General features: G+C 40.9%; 3 protein-coding genes across 9 annotated transcripts in view; 1 reads left to right on the forward strand and 2 right to left on the reverse strand.

Moving 5' to 3' along the window:
* The window catches only part of fryl (furry homolog, like), an 80,629-nt gene extending 62,398 nt beyond the window's left edge, over positions 1-18,231 (reverse strand). The window contains exons 1-2 of one of the 3 annotated variants that reach the window (XM_034881769.1): positions 18,221-18,231; positions 17,422-17,423 (exon numbers count right to left, since the gene is read on the reverse strand). The gene's annotated coding sequence lies outside the window, so the exon portion shown is untranslated. Of the gene's footprint in view, positions 1-3,277; positions 3,295-4,259; positions 4,503-17,421; positions 17,424-18,220 lie in introns of those variants that run through there. The other 2 variants (XM_034881768.1, XM_034881770.1) reach the window with 2 other exon arrangements.
* Positions 9,929-16,244, forward strand: dcun1d4 (DCN1, defective in cullin neddylation 1, domain containing 4 (S. cerevisiae)). 5 transcript variants are annotated; one of them, XM_034881778.1, is made up of 11 exons: positions 9,929-10,029; positions 11,351-11,421; positions 11,546-11,585; positions 11,787-11,874; positions 12,114-12,202; positions 12,340-12,410; positions 12,815-12,906; positions 13,093-13,201; positions 13,661-13,765; positions 13,888-13,990; positions 14,093-16,244. In XM_034881778.1, the coding sequence occupies exons 1-11, from the start codon at positions 10,011-10,013 to the stop codon at positions 14,146-14,148; spliced, it is 843 nt and encodes a 280-aa protein (XP_034737669.1). In that variant the 5' UTR covers positions 9,929-10,010; the 3' UTR covers positions 14,149-16,244. The 5 variants fall into 5 exon arrangements, with proteins under 5 accessions (XP_034737669.1, XP_034737671.1, XP_034737670.1 ...); XM_034881777.1 differs by having other exon boundaries at positions 10,029-10,155; XM_034881781.1 differs by lacking the exon at positions 9,929-10,029 and adding an exon at positions 10,167-11,149.
* LOC117950600 (uncharacterized protein DDB_G0284459-like) lies at positions 16,685-19,352 on the reverse strand. Its single transcript, XM_034881772.1, has 2 exons — positions 18,666-19,352; positions 16,685-18,350 (listed from the first exon to the last, which is right to left on the reverse strand). Exons 1-2 carry the CDS (start codon positions 19,233-19,235, stop codon positions 16,686-16,688), a joined length of 2,235 nt encoding a protein of 744 aa, XP_034737663.1. The 5' UTR covers positions 19,236-19,352; the 3' UTR covers position 16,685.
* Positions 19,353-19,364: the final 12 nt, after the last annotated feature.

The following is a 19,364-nucleotide window of genomic DNA, read 5'->3' on the forward strand; positions in this document are numbered from 1 at the left end:
ACCAGATTTATTATATTTTTTAAAGGTAAAAAAAATGAAGGGTATAGCAGATAAATATAATCCAGTGACATCAGACTGACATAAATAAGACACTTTGAACTGTTATCCAACTGTAATCAAACGAAGGAAGGAAGAAGCCACTGAGTCATAAGCCGCCAGACAGAGAAGTTGAGGTGTGAGAACTTCCACCCAAGCACCGAGGACAGATGGTGAGAACAGGTCATTGTAGATAAAGTCAAAACTAAAACGAAGCGAAAACTCAAAAGTCACCCAAAAGTCATGTAACAGCAACATAGCATCACACATACCTTATCCCCCCACCACAAATATGGAAGAAAAAAAAAACTTCTCAGACGCAATCACTCACTTCTCACGCTAACAGACCTGTGAATAATACATCTGGCTTCCTGTTCCAACTCAGCGAGTCCAAAAAACAAGAAAAAAGTGTGACCACAAGAAAAAGGGTAGGCCAACCCTGTGCACGTCTTATATGCTGAAGCAAATACAGCCACAGACTAAGCTCCTGCTCTATATTTAGGCTCACAAATGCATTTCTCTGGTAGTGCTAAAACCTTTTACACATAACATAGCTCACCAATACTTTGACCAAATCAATGCATTTATAAAGACGCGTATGGTAAAGGAGTTTAAACCGCGTACATTTTGGTTTGATTGCAACAAGCCGGAAGGGTTAAAGGTCCGCGGAGAAGAACTGATCTGATCAACGGTTAACTTAGCTTCATCTAATATCACCCTGCAATTTTCTGAGTCAGAAGATTCAGAGCACATACCAAGGATGCTGCAAATTGGGGACTGATAGTCCTTTCAGGAAATAAGAGTCCTGACAAAGACAAGATTGCCCTGTGTTTCCTTCAGCTTTCTGCCACATCAATTTCCAGTAGCTGTTCCGTACAGTTTACCTTATCAATGAATCACAGTCAAACTTTAATTAGCTTCAGACACACACACACACACACACACACACACACACACACACACACAGCTTTTCCAACTGTCAATGTTTCTTCTGTAGGCTACTTGTCCCTGCTGCAAATAAACTAAACCACAAAAACAACCACAATCAAAATTTAGAAAACAAACTCAAGAATGTCTAATGAGATGTAGTTTTTGCTGAACATGTCTTTTAGAACTTGGAATAGCTCAGTTAGAAACAGACAGTGTGCAACAGTAAATGGGACAAAGAGGGAATAGACTATATCTGGCTCTCTCCAACACTAAATGACAGGCCTGGTCCTGTTGTAATCACTACTTCTTGAGCGGAAACATTACTGGCTTCTTCCAACTAGGAAGGAAAGTGCATGAACAAACTTTTTTGCATGTTACGACAGATAGCCAAATCCTCTTATCTTTATCTTGCTCTGGATGTCATGTATAGCAAGAAACTATGACGCATTATTGTACCGTCATTTAACCTAAACATGGCACAAACACTGGAACCTCAGCTGAGGAGAAGACAGGGTGGTTTCTCTGGCGAAGGCGGACCCAAACATCAATTATGCTCCAGAACCCCTCTCCTAAAGCCAAGGATAATCTTCCTCAGAAGGGCTCAATTATAGGTTATTTCTAGCTAGACTTAGTCCTTATTGTGTGCTACACCACGCCAAGTCTTTTGACAGAATCAATGACAAAAAGCATAACCCATGTACATCGAAGTAAGACAGTTGTGCTTTAATTTACATTGCACTGGTAATGAGGAGACCTTAAGTTAGCTTTATGGAAGTTAGAGAAATAGTGATCAACTGCTGAATTCCAAAACACTACAAGGCTACCATAATTCATTTAAATATTTTGAGCTATTTACCAACTCGTGAATATTCTTATCTTCAATGTTTTACAGCAAATATCCCACAAACAGAATGAAAGGGCACAGCAGTGTCTGTCCTTCTTGAGTACTATAGAGATACATTTTGTGTTGAGTTCAATGCTCAAAGCAGGACAATGTGACCACAGAGAGGGGTGCAGCATTCAGGGGAATTGGTTCGGGACAAGATTTAATTCAATAGCATGTTTTAAGCCAAATATACGTGCAGAGTATTATTTATTCAGTTGTCCAGTTAATAAGTAAGCAAATGCAAACACACACCTGGATCGAACTAGTCAGTCTAGGTTTGATAAGAGCTCATCTACTGTAACCTGGCCAAATAAGTGAAAGCTCATATCATATGACATGGAGACCTCAGATAGTTGATAGTTTCAGAGAAGACCAACCAGGATTTCCTAGCTTCCTATATGGAACTAGGTTAACCACTGCAAGGTCAAGGGGCATAAAAGCAGGTGCTGAGACAGCCAAGATATGTATTTGTGCATTTGCGGGTTTTAAGGCCATTTGAAGAAGGACACTTTATGCTTGCTTTCTCAAGATGACAAGTTAGCAGTAGGAATCAAAATTTTAAATCACGATGACAATGTTGGCTCCTAATAATCACAAAAACAGAATAATGGAGAAAAACGATTATTTGGCACATTACGGTTTGCAAGTTAACTCTGTGTTCAATTGGGAGGGGTCTTTTTGGGGAGGGTGTTTTCACTGTTGATTTGTTTAACTTTTTCCCTGTTATGTAAGTTCAACAACTGAAACATCTGTCCAAAGTCGCTAAGTTATGGTGTTAAATAATCACAATTTCAATATAGACCAAAATAATTGTTATTATGATTTTTTCCATTATCGAGCAGCCCTAGTTAGCAGTCAGTCAAACCTATGTATACAAAATGCTGAGTTAACAGTCAATCCTTGCAGGAGACAGCTTAGTGAGGGGCCACCGTGGGGGCATTTTACCATCCCCATGCTTTTCAATGTCATTAATACCAGATTAAACCAAACATACTAAGTCACTGGAATTATGCCCCAGATAATCACAAATAGATAGCTATTTGCAGTCTAGGGGGATTCCCTCTAGTTGCGCTTGCCCAAGAGAATACACTACACAGCTGTAGTGCCATGCCATCAGAAGCTTATCCTGGTAGGGACGAACGGGGATCAGCCAGTTGTAATGACTGATGATCTAGCTAGCACAACATTGCAGGTCTTGTGTATATAATGCTCAAACTATGTGAGCTACTTCATAGCAGGGCCACTGCAGGGGCCATCTGACATGGTACACTGCAGCAGAACCAAACAATGTTAGATGAGCAATAAAAAAAAAATTCCCCTCTACACTAACCTCACTTTTTCATGCAAATATGCACAACACAGTTCTCATTACTGAGAGCATAGTCCATGAGTGCATACAAAATGAATTTTCTTCTGTCACTGTACCTTTGTCTGAAATAGCTTGGCCATCTCTACCTCCATCCACACAGCATACTGACCAGATTCCTATCTGACTGTATCCAAGTGCCACTGCTCCGTTCTCTACAGAAAACGAACAAATGCTTCATTGTGTATGTGAAGCACTCTGAACAAGGAGAGTGAAGTCCTCAGAGGAATGTTACATGCAAAGTTGACAGTTCACTCAGTGTTGGGCCAATACATAAGAACCACCATGCTTGGGCATGGTACATGTCTTTAAACACACCACATTTCAAAATGTGACCTCACACAAACAATAGGGTTCTCTCTGACCTACCAGTGCATTAAAACACTAGCTAGATTGTTTTTTTTTTGTGAAGTAATTTTGATACTGCGAGTAACGGTATCCGGTAAACATATTTTGTTGAAAGTTGTTTTCTGAAATGAATAGTTTACACTACCAAAACAAAACTACGACAAAAAGGGAACTAGCCACGTTAAAATTGGCAAATGTTCAACATTAGCAAGGTAACGTCCACGGTGGCTTTTAGTTAGCAACTAGCATTGTGTTAATACTGTGTTGAGAAAACTCCTAATGTTGAGCAAGAGGCTGGCTAGCAGCAGCAACTTGATATTACGTTAGCTAGCTGACCAGACAGTTGTCAATTAACGTTACAATTTAACGTTCAACATGCTAGTTTAATAGCAATGTTAACAGCCCATTTAGCTATTTGGCAGCGTCGCATTTAATGACAACAGGAATCTGAACGATACCTACAGTTTAACTTGCAAGGTAGCTAGGCGATTAACTCACACTAGCAGGGGAGCCAAACTGCTTCTTTAGCATGCTAAGGCAGGCAATTTTGGTACCACAGTTGGAAAGCTAACGTTAAGCTCAACGGCAAAGTTAATCACGGAACTTAACGTAAGCCAACGTTAACTACATTAGCTAGATAGCAACGGCCGTGTCCTCAATGACTTCAATGTTCTTAAAGCAGACGATACTCACATTTTTCTTCTCTCCCTTTAATTGAGCTAGGTGGCTAGCTTGCAGACGTTCTTTTCATTTGACGAAAAAGCGTCAACGTCCTGGCCCTCCTCCATTGGCAGGATTTGCGTAGTGGTATGGTTTTTTTTTTCTCAGTCTGTTTCGGCGTTGGGAGAGCTCCACTGTCAGAACCATAGACATATAAAGGGTAGACGCCGCATCGACCGCTACTGCCTACTGGCGCTGACGAGACGTGGGGCCGCCATCTTGGACCGGTCACCCGCTCCACTCAGTGTAGTGTTTGGCAGGTGAAATGAGCTGTCAGCGCGTTTAATTAGTCAATCTCACTTAATACAAAACTGATTTCATGGTTTTTTTTGCTACAAAGGTCATACATGTAGCTATGAAACAGGACACATGGTTAGGCGTATTTTAATAGGCATAGTGGGCTTAACAGTAATAGAATATTCTGATATGATATAAATTCACCAGACGTCCGAGAAAACTGGGAACATAATCCCCAAAAAGGGAGAAAAACGGGGACATTTCCAGTTTGACTATCAATCTGATTGTAAAACCTAATGTTGTTTCTTTAAAAACAGAACAGGGACAGAGGTAGTTATTTTCTTCTGTATTTAGTTAGGGACGGACAACCAAAACCGGGGACTGTCCCCTAAATCCGAGGACGTCTGGTCACCCTAGACCAGACCCTAGACCAGACATCCTCGGTGTATCTATCATTTGTAAATACCCTTACATCACATATGTGATGAAGGCTATAATAGGTATAAATACCAAATCACACATTATAAATATGATAGGGAAGAAGAAACAGATAGTGACCGTAAAGTTAGATATTTAAGTACAAGAAACAATATCATTATGTTATTAGAGTCTACTTGAAGCTTTTTATATTTGTCTCTCTCTCTGTCACACACACACACACACACACACACACACACACACACACACACACACAAACACACACACACACACACACACACACACACACACACACACACACACACTAGGGTTGCACATTAACAGAATGTGATATTGCAACATCGATATGAATTCCGATTTTTTAAACATATGTAAAATTACAAAATAGGTTCACAAATTAAACAAGTTTTCTTACAAAAAAAGGTTTATTTCAACTGACAGTCAAATTGGACTGGTCCAACATGAATAAATAACTGGACCATGTCTACAGAACAGGACCTGTTCTACTAGTTGGACAGTATAAAATGCATAAATAACTTATAAGAGTAACGTGCAAGTCTTATCAAACAAATCCCAACTAAACCAGAGACAATCCCAATGTAATAACAACATAAGCATATACATTAGTGCTGCTTTTGGACCCCCAGAATAATGTATAGGTTATAGCCTACTCACTTATATAACGATGTGCTGTGTAACGATACTGCGTTGATATATCTTTCACCCCTAACAAAGCACGCGTACCGTTACTTATTTAAAGTAGCAGTATATGTAAGTGACAGTTTTTATTTAAACTGCACATTTACGTGGTTGAATCTCCCTTTAAAACACGCAAAACTTAAATTATGTAGCAATTTTCAAAACATAGATTCAAAATGCTTTACAGAACCCAGAGTTAAAAAGATAAGATAAAAAAATCCGCCGATCTGAGCAGGTGAGCACTGAGCACAGTGCTCTGGCTTCTTGCATCTTCTGCTGCTAAGTAACGAGTATGACCGGTCCAAGATGGCGGAAGGAAATCTCGCGCTCAGCAACCAATGCGGCGTCTACTCTTTATTATGTAGTCAAATTTTACGCACTATGCAAGTAAGTACGTAGTGTACGAAGTGCACTTCCGTTAGTGCACTAAGAGAAGTGCGCGATTTGGAACACACTGCGCGCGCACCCGCTCGCGGTGTGTGGCGCGTGTCCGCGCTACTGTCCGACGTAACAACCTCTTGTAAAGCTAAAGTAACGAGCCAATTTAGTAAAATGTAAGGAGTAGAAAGTACCGATATTTGGGTTAAAATGTAAGGAGTAGAAGTCTAAAGTTGCCACAAAAATAAATAGTAAAGTAAAAATATCTGAAAAAATCTACTTGAGTACAGTAACGAAGTATTTGTACTTCGTTACTTCCCATCTCTGGTTATGTGGATGACACTCAAGATAGTTTATGGAAGAACTATGGACTCATGGAACTACTGAACAAGTACATAGAGCCAATAACCAATGAGCCGTGATATAATTCAGCTAACAAGGGTAAAAAGCTTTTGCTAAGGAGGATGTAAAGTCAGTACTTACTGTGAGTCCTGAACAACTAAAAACAAGTTCTTGTAGTAGACATGCATCAAACAGTCATATTAAGATAATGTAAAAAACAATCTTATTATAATTACATTATTATCACCCTCAAATAGCTAACATGACGGGAATTAGTCCTAAAGAAGGCCTAAGTAATAGTAGTAAGAAACTAGAGCCTGACCGATATATCGGCCAATATAGGCTTTCTGATTTATCGGTATCTGCATTTATAACGGCCGTTTTACAATGTCCCCTGTTAGCAACACAGATTTTTTTGTGTGTGTGTGTTTTTGTTCAAGTTTCACTTCTTAAGTTTGTATTTTTATACATTTTATCTATCAGAACTTTAATAGATTTTGATGTTCTGTTGTGACAATAAAACAAATTATTATTATATTATTTTAGTGAGAGCTCATAATTAACTACAAATAACTAATGTTAATTAAATCTGTTTGTTTTGTAACACATATCTGTTTTGTTTTTTTATATATACATCGGCCGATTTATCAGCATATCGGATTTTGTTTTGTTGGTATCGGCCTTTAAAATCCTTTTCATCGGTTGGTTCCTACTAGAAAATCATGTCCATGCAGATATTTATATTCAGGCTGGGCTTCTGTCATCTTCCTTTGACCAAAAAGCTCAGCACATAACTCCAGTTCTCAAACCCCAGATCTGCTTCTGTGCTGTGAACTCTCCAAACGGCCAGTAGTTTGCTTCCTGTTCCATAAGTGAAAACAAAACGTGGTGATGATGCAGCTTTTTGCATCTCTCTAGATTTATTAACCCTCGTGTTGTCTTCCCGTCAACCATGAAAAAAAAGGTTTTGATCACTTTTTCCGACATTTTTGTCATCATATCAATGTCGTGGAGTTTTTTTTGACAGTTTTAATGTTGACATTTTCAGTGCTTATTCCGATGGCCCATTTCTTTTGACCCCAAAAAAGAATTAACTGAAATCGTCAAATTTGAGACAAAGACCACATGAGGGTTAAGGTACGTCCTAGATATGAAGTGCCAGAAGTAACTGGTGGATCTGTAAGCAGTTATGGCGATGTAGACTCATTCAAGCAGACAAAGGTGAGGTGACCTTGCCCCTTATGACCTCATAAGGAGCAAGATCCCAGATCATCCATCTGAGCTTTTATTACCTCAAAGGCAGAGCAGGATAGCCAGGGCTCATTTTAAACCTCCATCACCATTTCTATCCCCTGGGGGGACATAGGCAAGGGAACTCTTATCAGTGTTTTGCTAAAGTATATTGCGGCTGATAATGAGACCAAATGACTTGTGCTTAGTCCATTAGACTGGGCTCACCTGCAAATAATGTGCTACTTGGTCAGATGAAACTGGAAATACGTAAGGATAAATATCTGAAAGAATTGTAGCTCCATCTAGTGGTCATTTTGTGCATGGTTTAAGTGCAGTATTTCAAAAAACTAATTGTATTCAGTATTTATGGAAACAGAAAAGCATGTACTGCACATCTTTACTGAGTGGGAGGGTTTGCCATCATTGTTGGACCAATGATTGCTGAGGGATTGTGGAAGGCATAAATACTGTATGGTTCACACCTTCAAGTTTTAAAATTGCTTTGATGACTTCTTCTGCATAGAAATAAACTTGAACTTAAACTAAATGGGATACTCACAAAAATTATTTATTTACATGGTATGAATTAAGGTTTGAATGTCAGTGCTTTACTGTTGTAGATGGGAAGGTTCACTGAGAGGCAGTACACACACAGTTACACACCCATACCTGGAAGCTGCCCCGTACAACCACAGTCTGATCTGCTGGCCACTGAGCAGCTCCACTGGGTGCCTTGCTCAAGGGCAACTCAGCAGTGCTGATGATTTCACGTTCCCCACCCAGATTTTTTTCATGTTGGCCTAGGGATTGAACCGACAACCTCCCGGTCACAAGCTTGCATCTCTAACCTAACCTATACGTAACATTTACATAAGATGGAAATGGACTGTTTTTACTCAAAGTGCTTTAAAATAGTACATTCACATATTGTGTCTGAGGCTGCCGTACAAGGTGCCACCTGCTCATCAGATAAATACTCAAAAACATTTACAATACGATGGCACAGCATCAGGGGGCAACTCGGGGTTCAGTGTATCACCCAAGGACACTTTGACATGGGTCTGCAGGGCCAGGGATCAAACTCCAATCCTTCCAATTGGCAGGCAACCGCTCTACCACTGAGCCACAGCCACCCAAAACACACCTTTAACTGATATTTGGTCATTTTTTCTGCGTGTTTATCGAGAATGGGCAGTGGTAAAATATTATTTTCCATTTACATGTGCAAGTAAGCATGTTGGTCATAAAAACCATTAGACCGGACTTAAATAAAAGCAATCAGTCTTTCAACTTTTCACAGTGTGGGCAGGTATGTAATAATAAATAAATTTAGTAGGCTGAAGTAAAAAGTCCAAAATCTCCCTCTGAAATGTAATGGCGTTAACAGTGGCTCTACTCTTCCAGGCACCAGTAAGACATTGCGGTGGTCTACTCAACCCAGCTCTACCTTGGAGGTATAGGCTAATGTGAATTTACTGAAAATGGCAGCAGGTGGCTGGTCTTTGTCTCGGACACTTGTTCAACTTGTGTTACAAACTCGAAGTCAATGATTCAGTACAGTTGAGGCCTAGCTTAGCTGAATAGTGGACCAGTTAAACAGAATGATACAGGCCAATTCATCTCATGTGTCACCGCCAACAAATTGGGAACAAACCACAACAACGTTGCTGCACGTTGAACGTATCCGTTCGTTTTGTCTGATAGTATTAGAATAGCAAAGATTTCAAGTCACTTGACAAGTACCTGACGAGTAACGTTAGTGTTTACGGTTGCTAAACTTTATACGGTAACGTTAACTGTAGCATTAGGACAGGACTTATACGCACATCAATCGACGTCTAACGTCCGGTGACACCACGAGAGCAGAGAAGGTATTCGCTGCTCTTTGTTGATAGGGTAAGCCTTTACTATATAAACCTAATGGACTATAATGAAATGAGACATCACAATTCACGTTGCCAAACGCACCGCCACTAGCCTCCGCCAGGCTAACTTGACATTAGCATGTAGCGAACCCATTCAACTCAAAACAGCGGCTTCTGGGAGGTTTACTTATGACTAAATTGACCAATCAGATTCCATCGTGGGCTGGTTTCAGGGTTGCACGAGGAAATTCTGGTGATTGACGCGCTCATTAAAACCTCTAGACCAATGAATCACAGAGGAATCGCAGCCTGTTTAGGAACTCGGCCCAATCCCATTTCTGTGTGGGAGGGATGTATTAATTTTTTCCTCCTTCTTTGACATGACAACTTTAACAGCCAATCGCCAGCGATCAAAGGCGGAGACCGAACAGCCTCTGCTTCAATCATTGTCAGAGGGCGTGGTTTACGTTGACAAGGCCCGCCTATTGGCCGGTCTCCGGACTTCCCACAGACAGTTGTACGTTTCATAAAAATGCACTCTGATGCGGCAAGTAAGTAATAACGTTATAGAGGCTTTTCTGCATTAAATTACGAACCTTCACAGATGCCACAGAGTTTACCGGAGAGAAGCAAAAAGACGTGTTGTGTTTCTACCTCTACTTTTAGCCCGTGTTTCTGTAAGATAAGATGAGAACGTATGATTTCCGTGCTATTCGGGGGTCCCTTTGTATCTGCCAGTGTTGTCTTGGGCGACAACAAAGGATGGATAGCTAGTGTAATTTCAGTAGTTTTGGACATGTAGGGGGTTTAATTTAACACACCAGTCTTGCTGGAGTTATTTTTGTGTGTGTAGCGGTAGCAGTGCTCATTTAAAGCAGCCGACGTTGGTCAAATCCAGAAGGTTTTCGATGCTAATCGCTGCGTTGTGATGCTCATATTCATCATTACTGAGGAGGCACTATGCGTTTCAACTCAAACTTAGAATCAACGCAATGCCATTGTAAATAGGTCAATTTTCTGGTCAACTGCGGACTATCACTATCACAGAGAAGGAAAATTGTGACGCAGTTGTGTAAAACATCTTTCATTCCCTGCTGCAGCAGTGCTGTCGGGCTTTGCGGCACCTACACCAGCTGCTGCAAAACGTCTGCGCAACGGTGATGTGCCAGTAGGCATATGATGTTAGATTTTTTAAAGACAATATAAATGCATTCTATCAGTAGGGGCATATGTTAGGGGGTAGAAGGGTCTGCAAGAAATAGTTGTTTTGTTACGGCTTGGGAATTGTAGTTTAGTTTCCCAACCATAGCAGAGGTTTTCACGGCCTCTTTGAAGGAAATGGACTACAACACCCATACTCTCAACTCTCTAGATACTTTGTAAACTCTGTGCAAGTTGCGCGTCTGCATACAATTGTAGGTATGCAGCTAGTGCTATCTGTTCGGCAGTGTGTGTTTTTTTGGTCTGGTTTTGGCCTCTGGAAATAAATTCCAAGCATCGGGATTTGATGACAGCTTTTGAACGGGAATTCATAGGAAACATTTGGCGACAAGGTGACATGCATGATCAGTTATGATCGAGTTTGCAATGCCGAGTCCCTCCCTCAGTCGCGTGAGATGTTTTTCTGTCGTTTCCTGAAATGTAAAATCATAAAGTAGGAATCACACGAAAGTAAGTAAAGCCTTGTAGAGTCTGTCTTGGTTACTAGCACAAAAAACCCCAAATATCATAGGTTTTTGTTGATGCCATGATGATGTCACCTTGTTTCCCCTTGTACTTGTACCAAGCTTATTAGTGTAATTAGGAGCAGAAGGTTGTGTGTTATGCTTTAGTTTAATTTTTGACGTTATCTTTATTTTTTTGTGGAAATAGATTTACAGCTGAATTCCCACTTGACTACACTGGCGAGCATCCATAAGATCCACCACACCTTGCACAGGCTGGTAAATGCATATTGGTAGCTTGTGTACTCTCTCTCTATGTGGTCTATAAAGGTTTGTGTTAGTGAGTGTGCACTGTGTAAACGTGTGTCCAACTCACTAGCATGTGGTATCTTTTTTTTGATAGAACCTGACAGAAGACGTTGGACAGGATAGCCACCCCTCAGGTAATACGTCAGCTGGTCCCTATGGGTTTTGTAGTCAATATAAAACACTGTCACCGCTGTCATTACTAGGACAGTCATACACTAAGCTGCCACCAAAACAATGTCTTTCTGCTTTCTATGTTTAGCATTAGAAAATAAGCATTAGCCATGTATTGATTATAAGTAGCGCTCCTTCATTCTGTCTTCCACTTCCTTCCCTAGCTTGTTGCTCTAGAGCCATGCCTCCTAGGAAAAAGAGGAGACCCTCTGCTGGAGATGACATGGCCGCCAAGAAAAGTCGCCAGGACAGGTGTGACATCCCTCTGTTAAAGATAAAAAAAGGCCACTTCAGTCTGTGTCAGTTAGCGCTTGATTATTGTGGCTTATTAAAGAGGAATGTGTCTGAAAAGTCTTAATGTTGCAGGTAGGAAAGCCATAATAGAAAAAAAAGCTCTTTCAAAATACAAAATCACGTTGACTACTTTTGACATTTTGTACCATGCTTGTGTGCCTGCTGAGCTTGTGACTAAAAGTCCTTTTCATCTGCAGCGTTTTTAGAAAACACGAAACGCCTCAAATACGGGAGGAGGAGACATTTTCCAGTAAAAGATGCTTGGAGTGGTTTTATGAATACGCAGGTGAAGTTTTAGGAATGTCCCAGCATTCAAACATTCTTTGTTTTTAAGCATTTGACCACTGATCGGCGACGTAGGTCTTTTGCTCCACGTGTGAAATTAATGCTATATGTGGCTTCACAATTGTCTGTCTTAAATAGGTTGTGATGACGTGGTGGGTCCAGAGGGCATGGAGAAGTTCTGCGAGGACATTGGAGTGGAGCCAGAGAATGTAAGCCCATTTCTTGCATGTTGGTTATATCTGTTAGGTCGCTTTTTTTTTTTCTCTGGTCGCCAGTCAAACAAAGCAAGTCATTGGGATACCCTTTCGCTGTGTTATGTGATGGGCATTTCTCATGATTTGATGTTTAATAAAAATATAAAAACAGTTAGCATAATAATAAATGAATAGTTATTCACAAAAAATGCACAAGCCCAATGTCACTTTTAAGTCACTACTTATCTATACAAATTCTTTATTTCAAGGGTTATTACTTATTAATGTACATTGTTGTCTGATTTAGACATGTAATAGACGTGTGATTTCAGTTGATAGATTGATAATATACAGTAGATTGACTCGTCTTGTATTTAAGTATGTCTGTAGCTATAAAGGGTGTTTGTGTCTGTGCCTAGGTTGTGATGCTGGTTCTTGCTTGGAAGCTGGATGCCCAGAGTATGGGATATTTCACTCTCCAGGAGTGGCTTAGAGGCATGGGCCTACTACAGTATGTCTTCGCCCTATTTCTTTTTTATTTTATTTTTGCATGCTGTTTTTTGATTGAAAACTGCTTGCATCATAATATTATTTCTGATCTGAGATTGTACATTGCTAGTATTTTGTCTGTCTCTAGTCATGTCTCTATAGAGTGCTCTTGGTATTCAGGAGGTCTAATACTTCTTGTTGTTGGCAGGTGCGACTCCACAGAGAGGCTGAGGAACTCGCTCGACTACCTGAGATCTGTCCTAAACGACAGCACCAGTTTTAAGCTCATTTATAGATATGCCTTTGATTTTGCACGGGTGAGTCAAGCTAAGCCTATTCTACAAACATGCTCCCGTACACAGTAGTCTAAAAAACTTTAGTTCATGTGAATAGTGAAGTTCCTGTAGGAAACAGTTGTTTGCTAAGTGTGCCCGATTGAAATTCCTATTTATGTCCTATTCAAGCCTCTGTTCACAACAATCTTGTTGTTTTAAGGTCAAAAACATTTTCTAGTTTGACTTGGATTGGGGAAAGCACTTATCAAGTGTGTAGCCTATTTACATAGCCTGTCCTGATTTGAGGTAAAGTAACTCACTTTAATAGTGAATGAATACATATTGCAGTGACTGGGCTAACAGGGTTATATTTTATTCACAGTGACAGCTGTGAGTTAAGGAGTTCAGTTTGTGTATTGTTGCTAGACTGCTCCTCTGTTTAAAGTGCGGTTGACATTTTGCATTGATTTCATGAAGCTGTGGGTGTTTTTGATTGGATAGGAAAAGGATCAGAGGAGTTTGGACTTGAACACAGCCAAGTGCATGCTGGGACTTCTTCTTGGAAAGACGTGGCCTCTGTTCCCCGTGTTTAATCAGTTTCTAGAAGTAAGTATCACAACATTTTACCAAATCAAAGACGTCCCATACAGTAGTTGTATGTAAGATTGTTTCAATTTATTTTTGGCGTTTGAAACTAAAAGGTTGTAAACTGTTTTACTCTTCCTCAGCAATCCAAGTACAAAGTCATCAACAAAGACCAATGGTGCAATGTTTTAGAGTTCAGCAGGACAATCAACCTGGACCTCAGTAACTACGATGAGGACGGTGCCTGTAAGTGTACGCATATCTACACAGCTTCATGTGAATGTTTAAGTCTTAACACAAGTAATTGTTGTTGTTTTTTTAAATCATATGCTCTTATCTTTTTATCAGGGCCAGTTTTGTTGGACGAGTTTGTGGAATGGTACAAGGAAAGACAGATGTCATAGGTGGAGAGCGAAATGGAAGAAAACAAATAAAAACAGCTGTGACAATGACGACTACGAGAATCAACAACCGATATGTACAACAATACAAAAATGGTAAAGCGGTGACTGTGGGTGCTTCCTGGAAGAGGAGGGGTTCTGTGGGTGGGCTTGGGTGGGGGCACCGGGTTTGCAGCCTGGGTGCATGTCGCCCAGAGCGCGGAGGCTGAGGGCTGCCATTGTGGAGTTGTGTTCCCTACCAAAGTGGCACAGTGGGCAAGCTTGCAGCAATCCCACGGGACATTGCTCTCTCTCACTGTGACATGTCATATTGCTGTCTGTGTTAGGATAACATGGTATCATACAAGGACGATGGAAGCAAAATGGTATTGGTAGGAGAACCACTCCTCACCCTTGTCTTCAGCACAGAGAACCCAACAGTGACCATTCATGCATTGTGTCTGAGTCTTAACAGGGTCACTTTGACCTGGGCACCTTTCAATATTGTATGTCTGTGCAATGAACTTGACTTGAGCTTTTCTGGACATATGGCACTAACTATTGTTTTTCATGTTTTGAGTTGGGAGCGGAGTTCTTCAAGAAGCACACTGTGTCAAACATGGTTTATCGCAGGTTTCTGGTGCCTGTGCCGTTTACTATAGATTTGTGCCAGTGATTCCCCTTCTGTTTCTGTTCCTTCCAGCTGTTTTGCTCAAGTTAATGCTAACAGTTTGCTAACCCCCCCCCCCCCCCCCCCCCCCCCCCCCCCCCCCCCCCCCCCCCCCCCAAAAAAGGCTTTAGACCTCATAACACCAAACAAATCAGCATTGCTGCTTACTAACTCTTATTACAGTACAGCGGTGAGCCACTAGTGCTCTGGTCAGCATTTATTGGTCCGACAACCGATTTATGTATCTACGTTGTGTAGGTAAGAGTATTACTGTGCCTCAAAACATGGAAGTCACTTTGTGTGTCCCACACAAACACACCAACAAACCCAAATGTATATATACATGCACACACACACACACACACACACACACACATATATATACTGAGTGATCAGGGATTACTTCAGGATGAATTCAGACTGTTTGGGCTGTGTTAGAAGTTGACATAGAGCTTGTTGGTGTCCATTTTGTCTTGATATGTGGCATCTGTTTTGTACTCCTTAGTCCCCTGAAAGTTTCAAGTCTCCTCTTACTAGTAGCATCTCTCCCAACGCGGACAATGTTAATATAAGTACAGTGGAAGACCAGTGACCCTCTCAGGACGAGGTCCTTAAGGCTTGAGTAGAAAAGTAGGTTTGCTGAAAACATTGCTTTGTACCACCCATAAGATCTAATCAAAACAATGGACACTGACAGTTTGGAACTGTGATGATGCTATGCTGTTCTTTTTTGCCTAGTATAATGTTCTTGTAACACATGTATACATTTTTTGTCTTTGGCTGTGGTGTAATGCTGAATCGTCAGATTTAATATTTGCATGCATGCTCCAACAGAGCCTTTTGTGAATGGATGAGATTTTTTTGAAAACATTTTTCAAATGCGTTTTTATTTTGCACAAGAATTTGTGCAAAGGGTTTTGTGCTTAATTTGATATTCACGATCATGTTATGTTAATTCTGATGAAACATGATTGTGTCTATTGAGACCTGGAACACACCTGTAACCTCACTGTGGAGCAGGAGTTCCCTCCTGCATTTACCCCATCTTACATGCTAAAGTTTTAGGTAGCTGCGGTCAGTTTACTACAGATCATATTTTATTTATTTATGCAGTCATGACACATGAAACACATTGACATTTGTAAAGTTAAAATACATGAGCTCTCGTGTCGTTGAAATCCCCTGAAGCTAAAGTTATATGAAAGCCTCAACATCATTGTCATGACAATGTATCAACCATCAGCATTACATCTATGATTGAGGTAGTTGTTGGATTGCTTACCAAATACTGTGTAGAGATCAATGTTTTAGTGTTCTCACATGACAATGCAGGAGGATGAACAGCCTTGTCCCGACTGTATATATGTATGTAAACTATGTAAGTGTCTTTATGTCCGTTTTCACTATAACCTATGTCTATATACATAAATAAAAAAGGTTTATTAACTTACTGGCTAATATTTGGGCTCACAAATCAATAGTTTATCCATGACAAAAAGTACTGTCTGTATTTATTTACAAATGAAGGCTCTGCATTGAATTGTTCAGCAAAAGTTTTATTAAGGTCTCTAAATAAGTATTAATAATACATGACCATTAGGGTTATATGGATTCTCATTGCAAAATTGGTTACGGGGAGACACCTTTGTGGAGAGTTTTTAAAGCAATTTACAGAAATAAGGTAAATTTAAAAAATACTTAATGATGCTTTATACTACTGCATATTACAACAGTTTTACAATTTACAGTTAATTTCAAGCCTGATACTTGTAAAAATTGAATATACTGTACGTCACCATATTTTCGTCAGACACTGGCAAATTTAAGATCACACAATGCCAATTGTGTGCTTGTTTTTGTCAGTGTTAAGGGTGCAGTTACTTTTCTGCAATCAAACCTCACTAATGTTCACGTTTGAGGAGTCAAAATGAGCTCCCTGGTTTTGTTGTGCAAGTGAAGAAGGGTCATATTCCTCTGTGTTTCTGCTCTGTTGCAGATAAGATCTGTTGCCTACCAACACTTGTGTCCTACTGCTCTGTGGAGACCTCCATGTAAGCCCAACTGCCTCGTATGGTGGTGGTGGTGTTGCTGGAATAGGAGGTGGAGCCCGCTGCGGTGGTTCAATACCTCCAATGTCATGCCTCCTGTAGCGGGGAATATCATACAACAACTCTGTAACTCTTCTTTCATCTACTGAAGTAGAGGAACGGTGGGACTGTGTTTGTGGCTGTTTGGCCAGGGGCTTAATGTCCTCAGACCTGCGATAGTTAAAACTTGTGACACTTTGTGGATCATAATAATCATAAACAGAAGATGAACCCTTATCTACATTTTCATCCAATGGTTCCCACTTGCTTCTCAACGATGACATGGCTTTTAGGGCACTGAGGCCTTTTCTTTCCCTCCTTTCCTCAGCTCTGCTGGGTGCAAGAGAAACACTGTTGGAATTAAAAGATGAGTGTTTATCCATCAGTGTCACATCTTCTCCTCTGTCTTGTTTTGTGTGATCACTTTCAATACTGGAGGAGTCAGGTTTGGGAAGTTCTGGCTCTGCAGATGAAGCATACTGTGGAGACGATAAGCCTGTGTCCAGATCTCTCCTAGGACTGGGGAAGGAAAGGTCAGACAACTGACGACCGACACCAGTCCACCTTATCTCGGGTGGCAAGTCCACACCCATGGTGTGTCTGGGCTGCTCAATCCTTTTCTTTACTACTTTATCAAAGTTCAAACTGGGAACTCTCGTTCTCTCTCGCTCAACAGTTAGCATTTCACCACCCATATGTCTTTGTTTTGTGTGGTCAATAGTTTGAACCTCGCCACTGGGGTAGATAGAATTATTTGGTGGCGATGAAGCTTTCATAATTATACGCTTATATGTGATGAGAGAGTCATCATCTGTCATTCCTGACATGTTTGATGCATGTCTGCTTTGGTTTTTGGTGTATCTTGTCACCTTAATGTCACTCTCGCTGCAGGAAGATGGGGAATCACTTTGCTCTGGTAATGGTGCCTTGACATCCAGACGCCTCTTAATACGTGGGACACCAAGACTTAGGTCAGGACCACTGTGTTCTATTGTCTCATCCTCACTATTGCTGCTGGATGATTCCCTTTGTAACGGTGCTTTGATATCCATATATATAGGTTGGATATTGGTGAGACTCTGAGATGATTCTGTGTGTATGATTTCTTGCATTCCAACTCCTCTTCTCTTTCGCCTTACCCTGCTACTTTTACTCCCAGTCCCACTTTCACTGCTGGAAGAGGAGGGCGAGTCAGGTGGAGTTGATGAGGGCAGATGTGGTGGTTTATTTGTATGCGATGTGATTTCAAGACGCTTTCTAAAGCGAGAGACACCTAAATTCATCGTGGCCCAACGTGACTGAAGTTCTGGGGTTATCTCTGGTGTTTTACTGATGTCACTTTTTGTTTCCCCTCCGACTTCTTCTCTAACAACTGTATACTTTTCTAATGTGATACTGTGGTCTGTCTTTGGACTGCGAGAAATGTGTGTCTTCGGCAATCTAATAAACTCCTTTTCAGTTGCCTTTGATATGGAGGAGACTCCCAATCCTAGCTTAGGCTGGTCCTTATACTCATCCTCACTGTTACTTCTTGAAGAGTTTAATTCAGATTTTTGAAAGCCAGGAGACACACTACTAAGAGACAGATCTGATTGTGGTGATGGTGCTTTGATTTCCAGACGTCTGTTGATGTAGGGGAACTTACGCAACTTTGCCGGTTGCTCATTATTTGTGATCCTGCTTTCATTGTCACCAATGGAGAAGCCGCTGGAGGAACAGGAGTTCGTTGGTTGAGATGATCCTTTGATATCTAAACGCCTCTTGACAGGGGAGACAGTCACGCTCATGTCAAGCAATTTTCTCCCTGGTTGATAACTTGTAATCCCCACATCAGTTCTGTTCGTCTCAACTTTTACAGGTAGGTTTGTTGTCCCATCTTCACTCTCATCACTGCTGGAAGACGACTCAGGTGGGGGTGAACGTATCTTGATATTAAGGTGCCTTTTGCCATAGAGGGCACTGCTGAGATCCAGTCTAGGCCATCTTGAATCTGGTTTGACTGTTGTTGGGGGGCATCTTAAATTTTCCATGCCCTCTTTGATAGCTTTGTCGGTCTTTCCTTCCACTTTATGGTTCATGCCACCAATTAATATTGAATCAGGAGGTGGTGATGGTGCTTTGATAACTAGACGCCTTTTGATGCGAGTTATATTACCAAGATCTAGAGAAGGCCACTGTGTTTCTGGATCCTGATTTATTACTTGGGATTCTTGAAACGGATGTCCTGCACTCCCTTCCAACCCTGGCCTCTCTTTCGTTTTGTGGTGTGTTGTTTCATCCTCACTGTCACTACTGGAAGATGAATTAGAGGCTGGTGATGGTGCTTTGATATCTAGACGCCTCTTGATGCGCATGGTATGATCAAGATCAAGGGCCGGTAACTGTGTTTGTGGGGCATAACTTACAGTTTGAGATACTTTACTTGGAGGTCCTGCAATGTCCACCCTCACTGGCCTCTCTGTGTGGTGTATTGTCTCATCGTC

This window comes from Etheostoma cragini, chromosome 9 (assembly GCF_013103735.1).
Source record: "Etheostoma cragini isolate CJK2018 chromosome 9, CSU_Ecrag_1.0, whole genome shotgun sequence".
Classification (NCBI taxonomy): Eukaryota; Metazoa; Chordata; class Actinopteri; order Perciformes; family Percidae; genus Etheostoma; species Etheostoma cragini.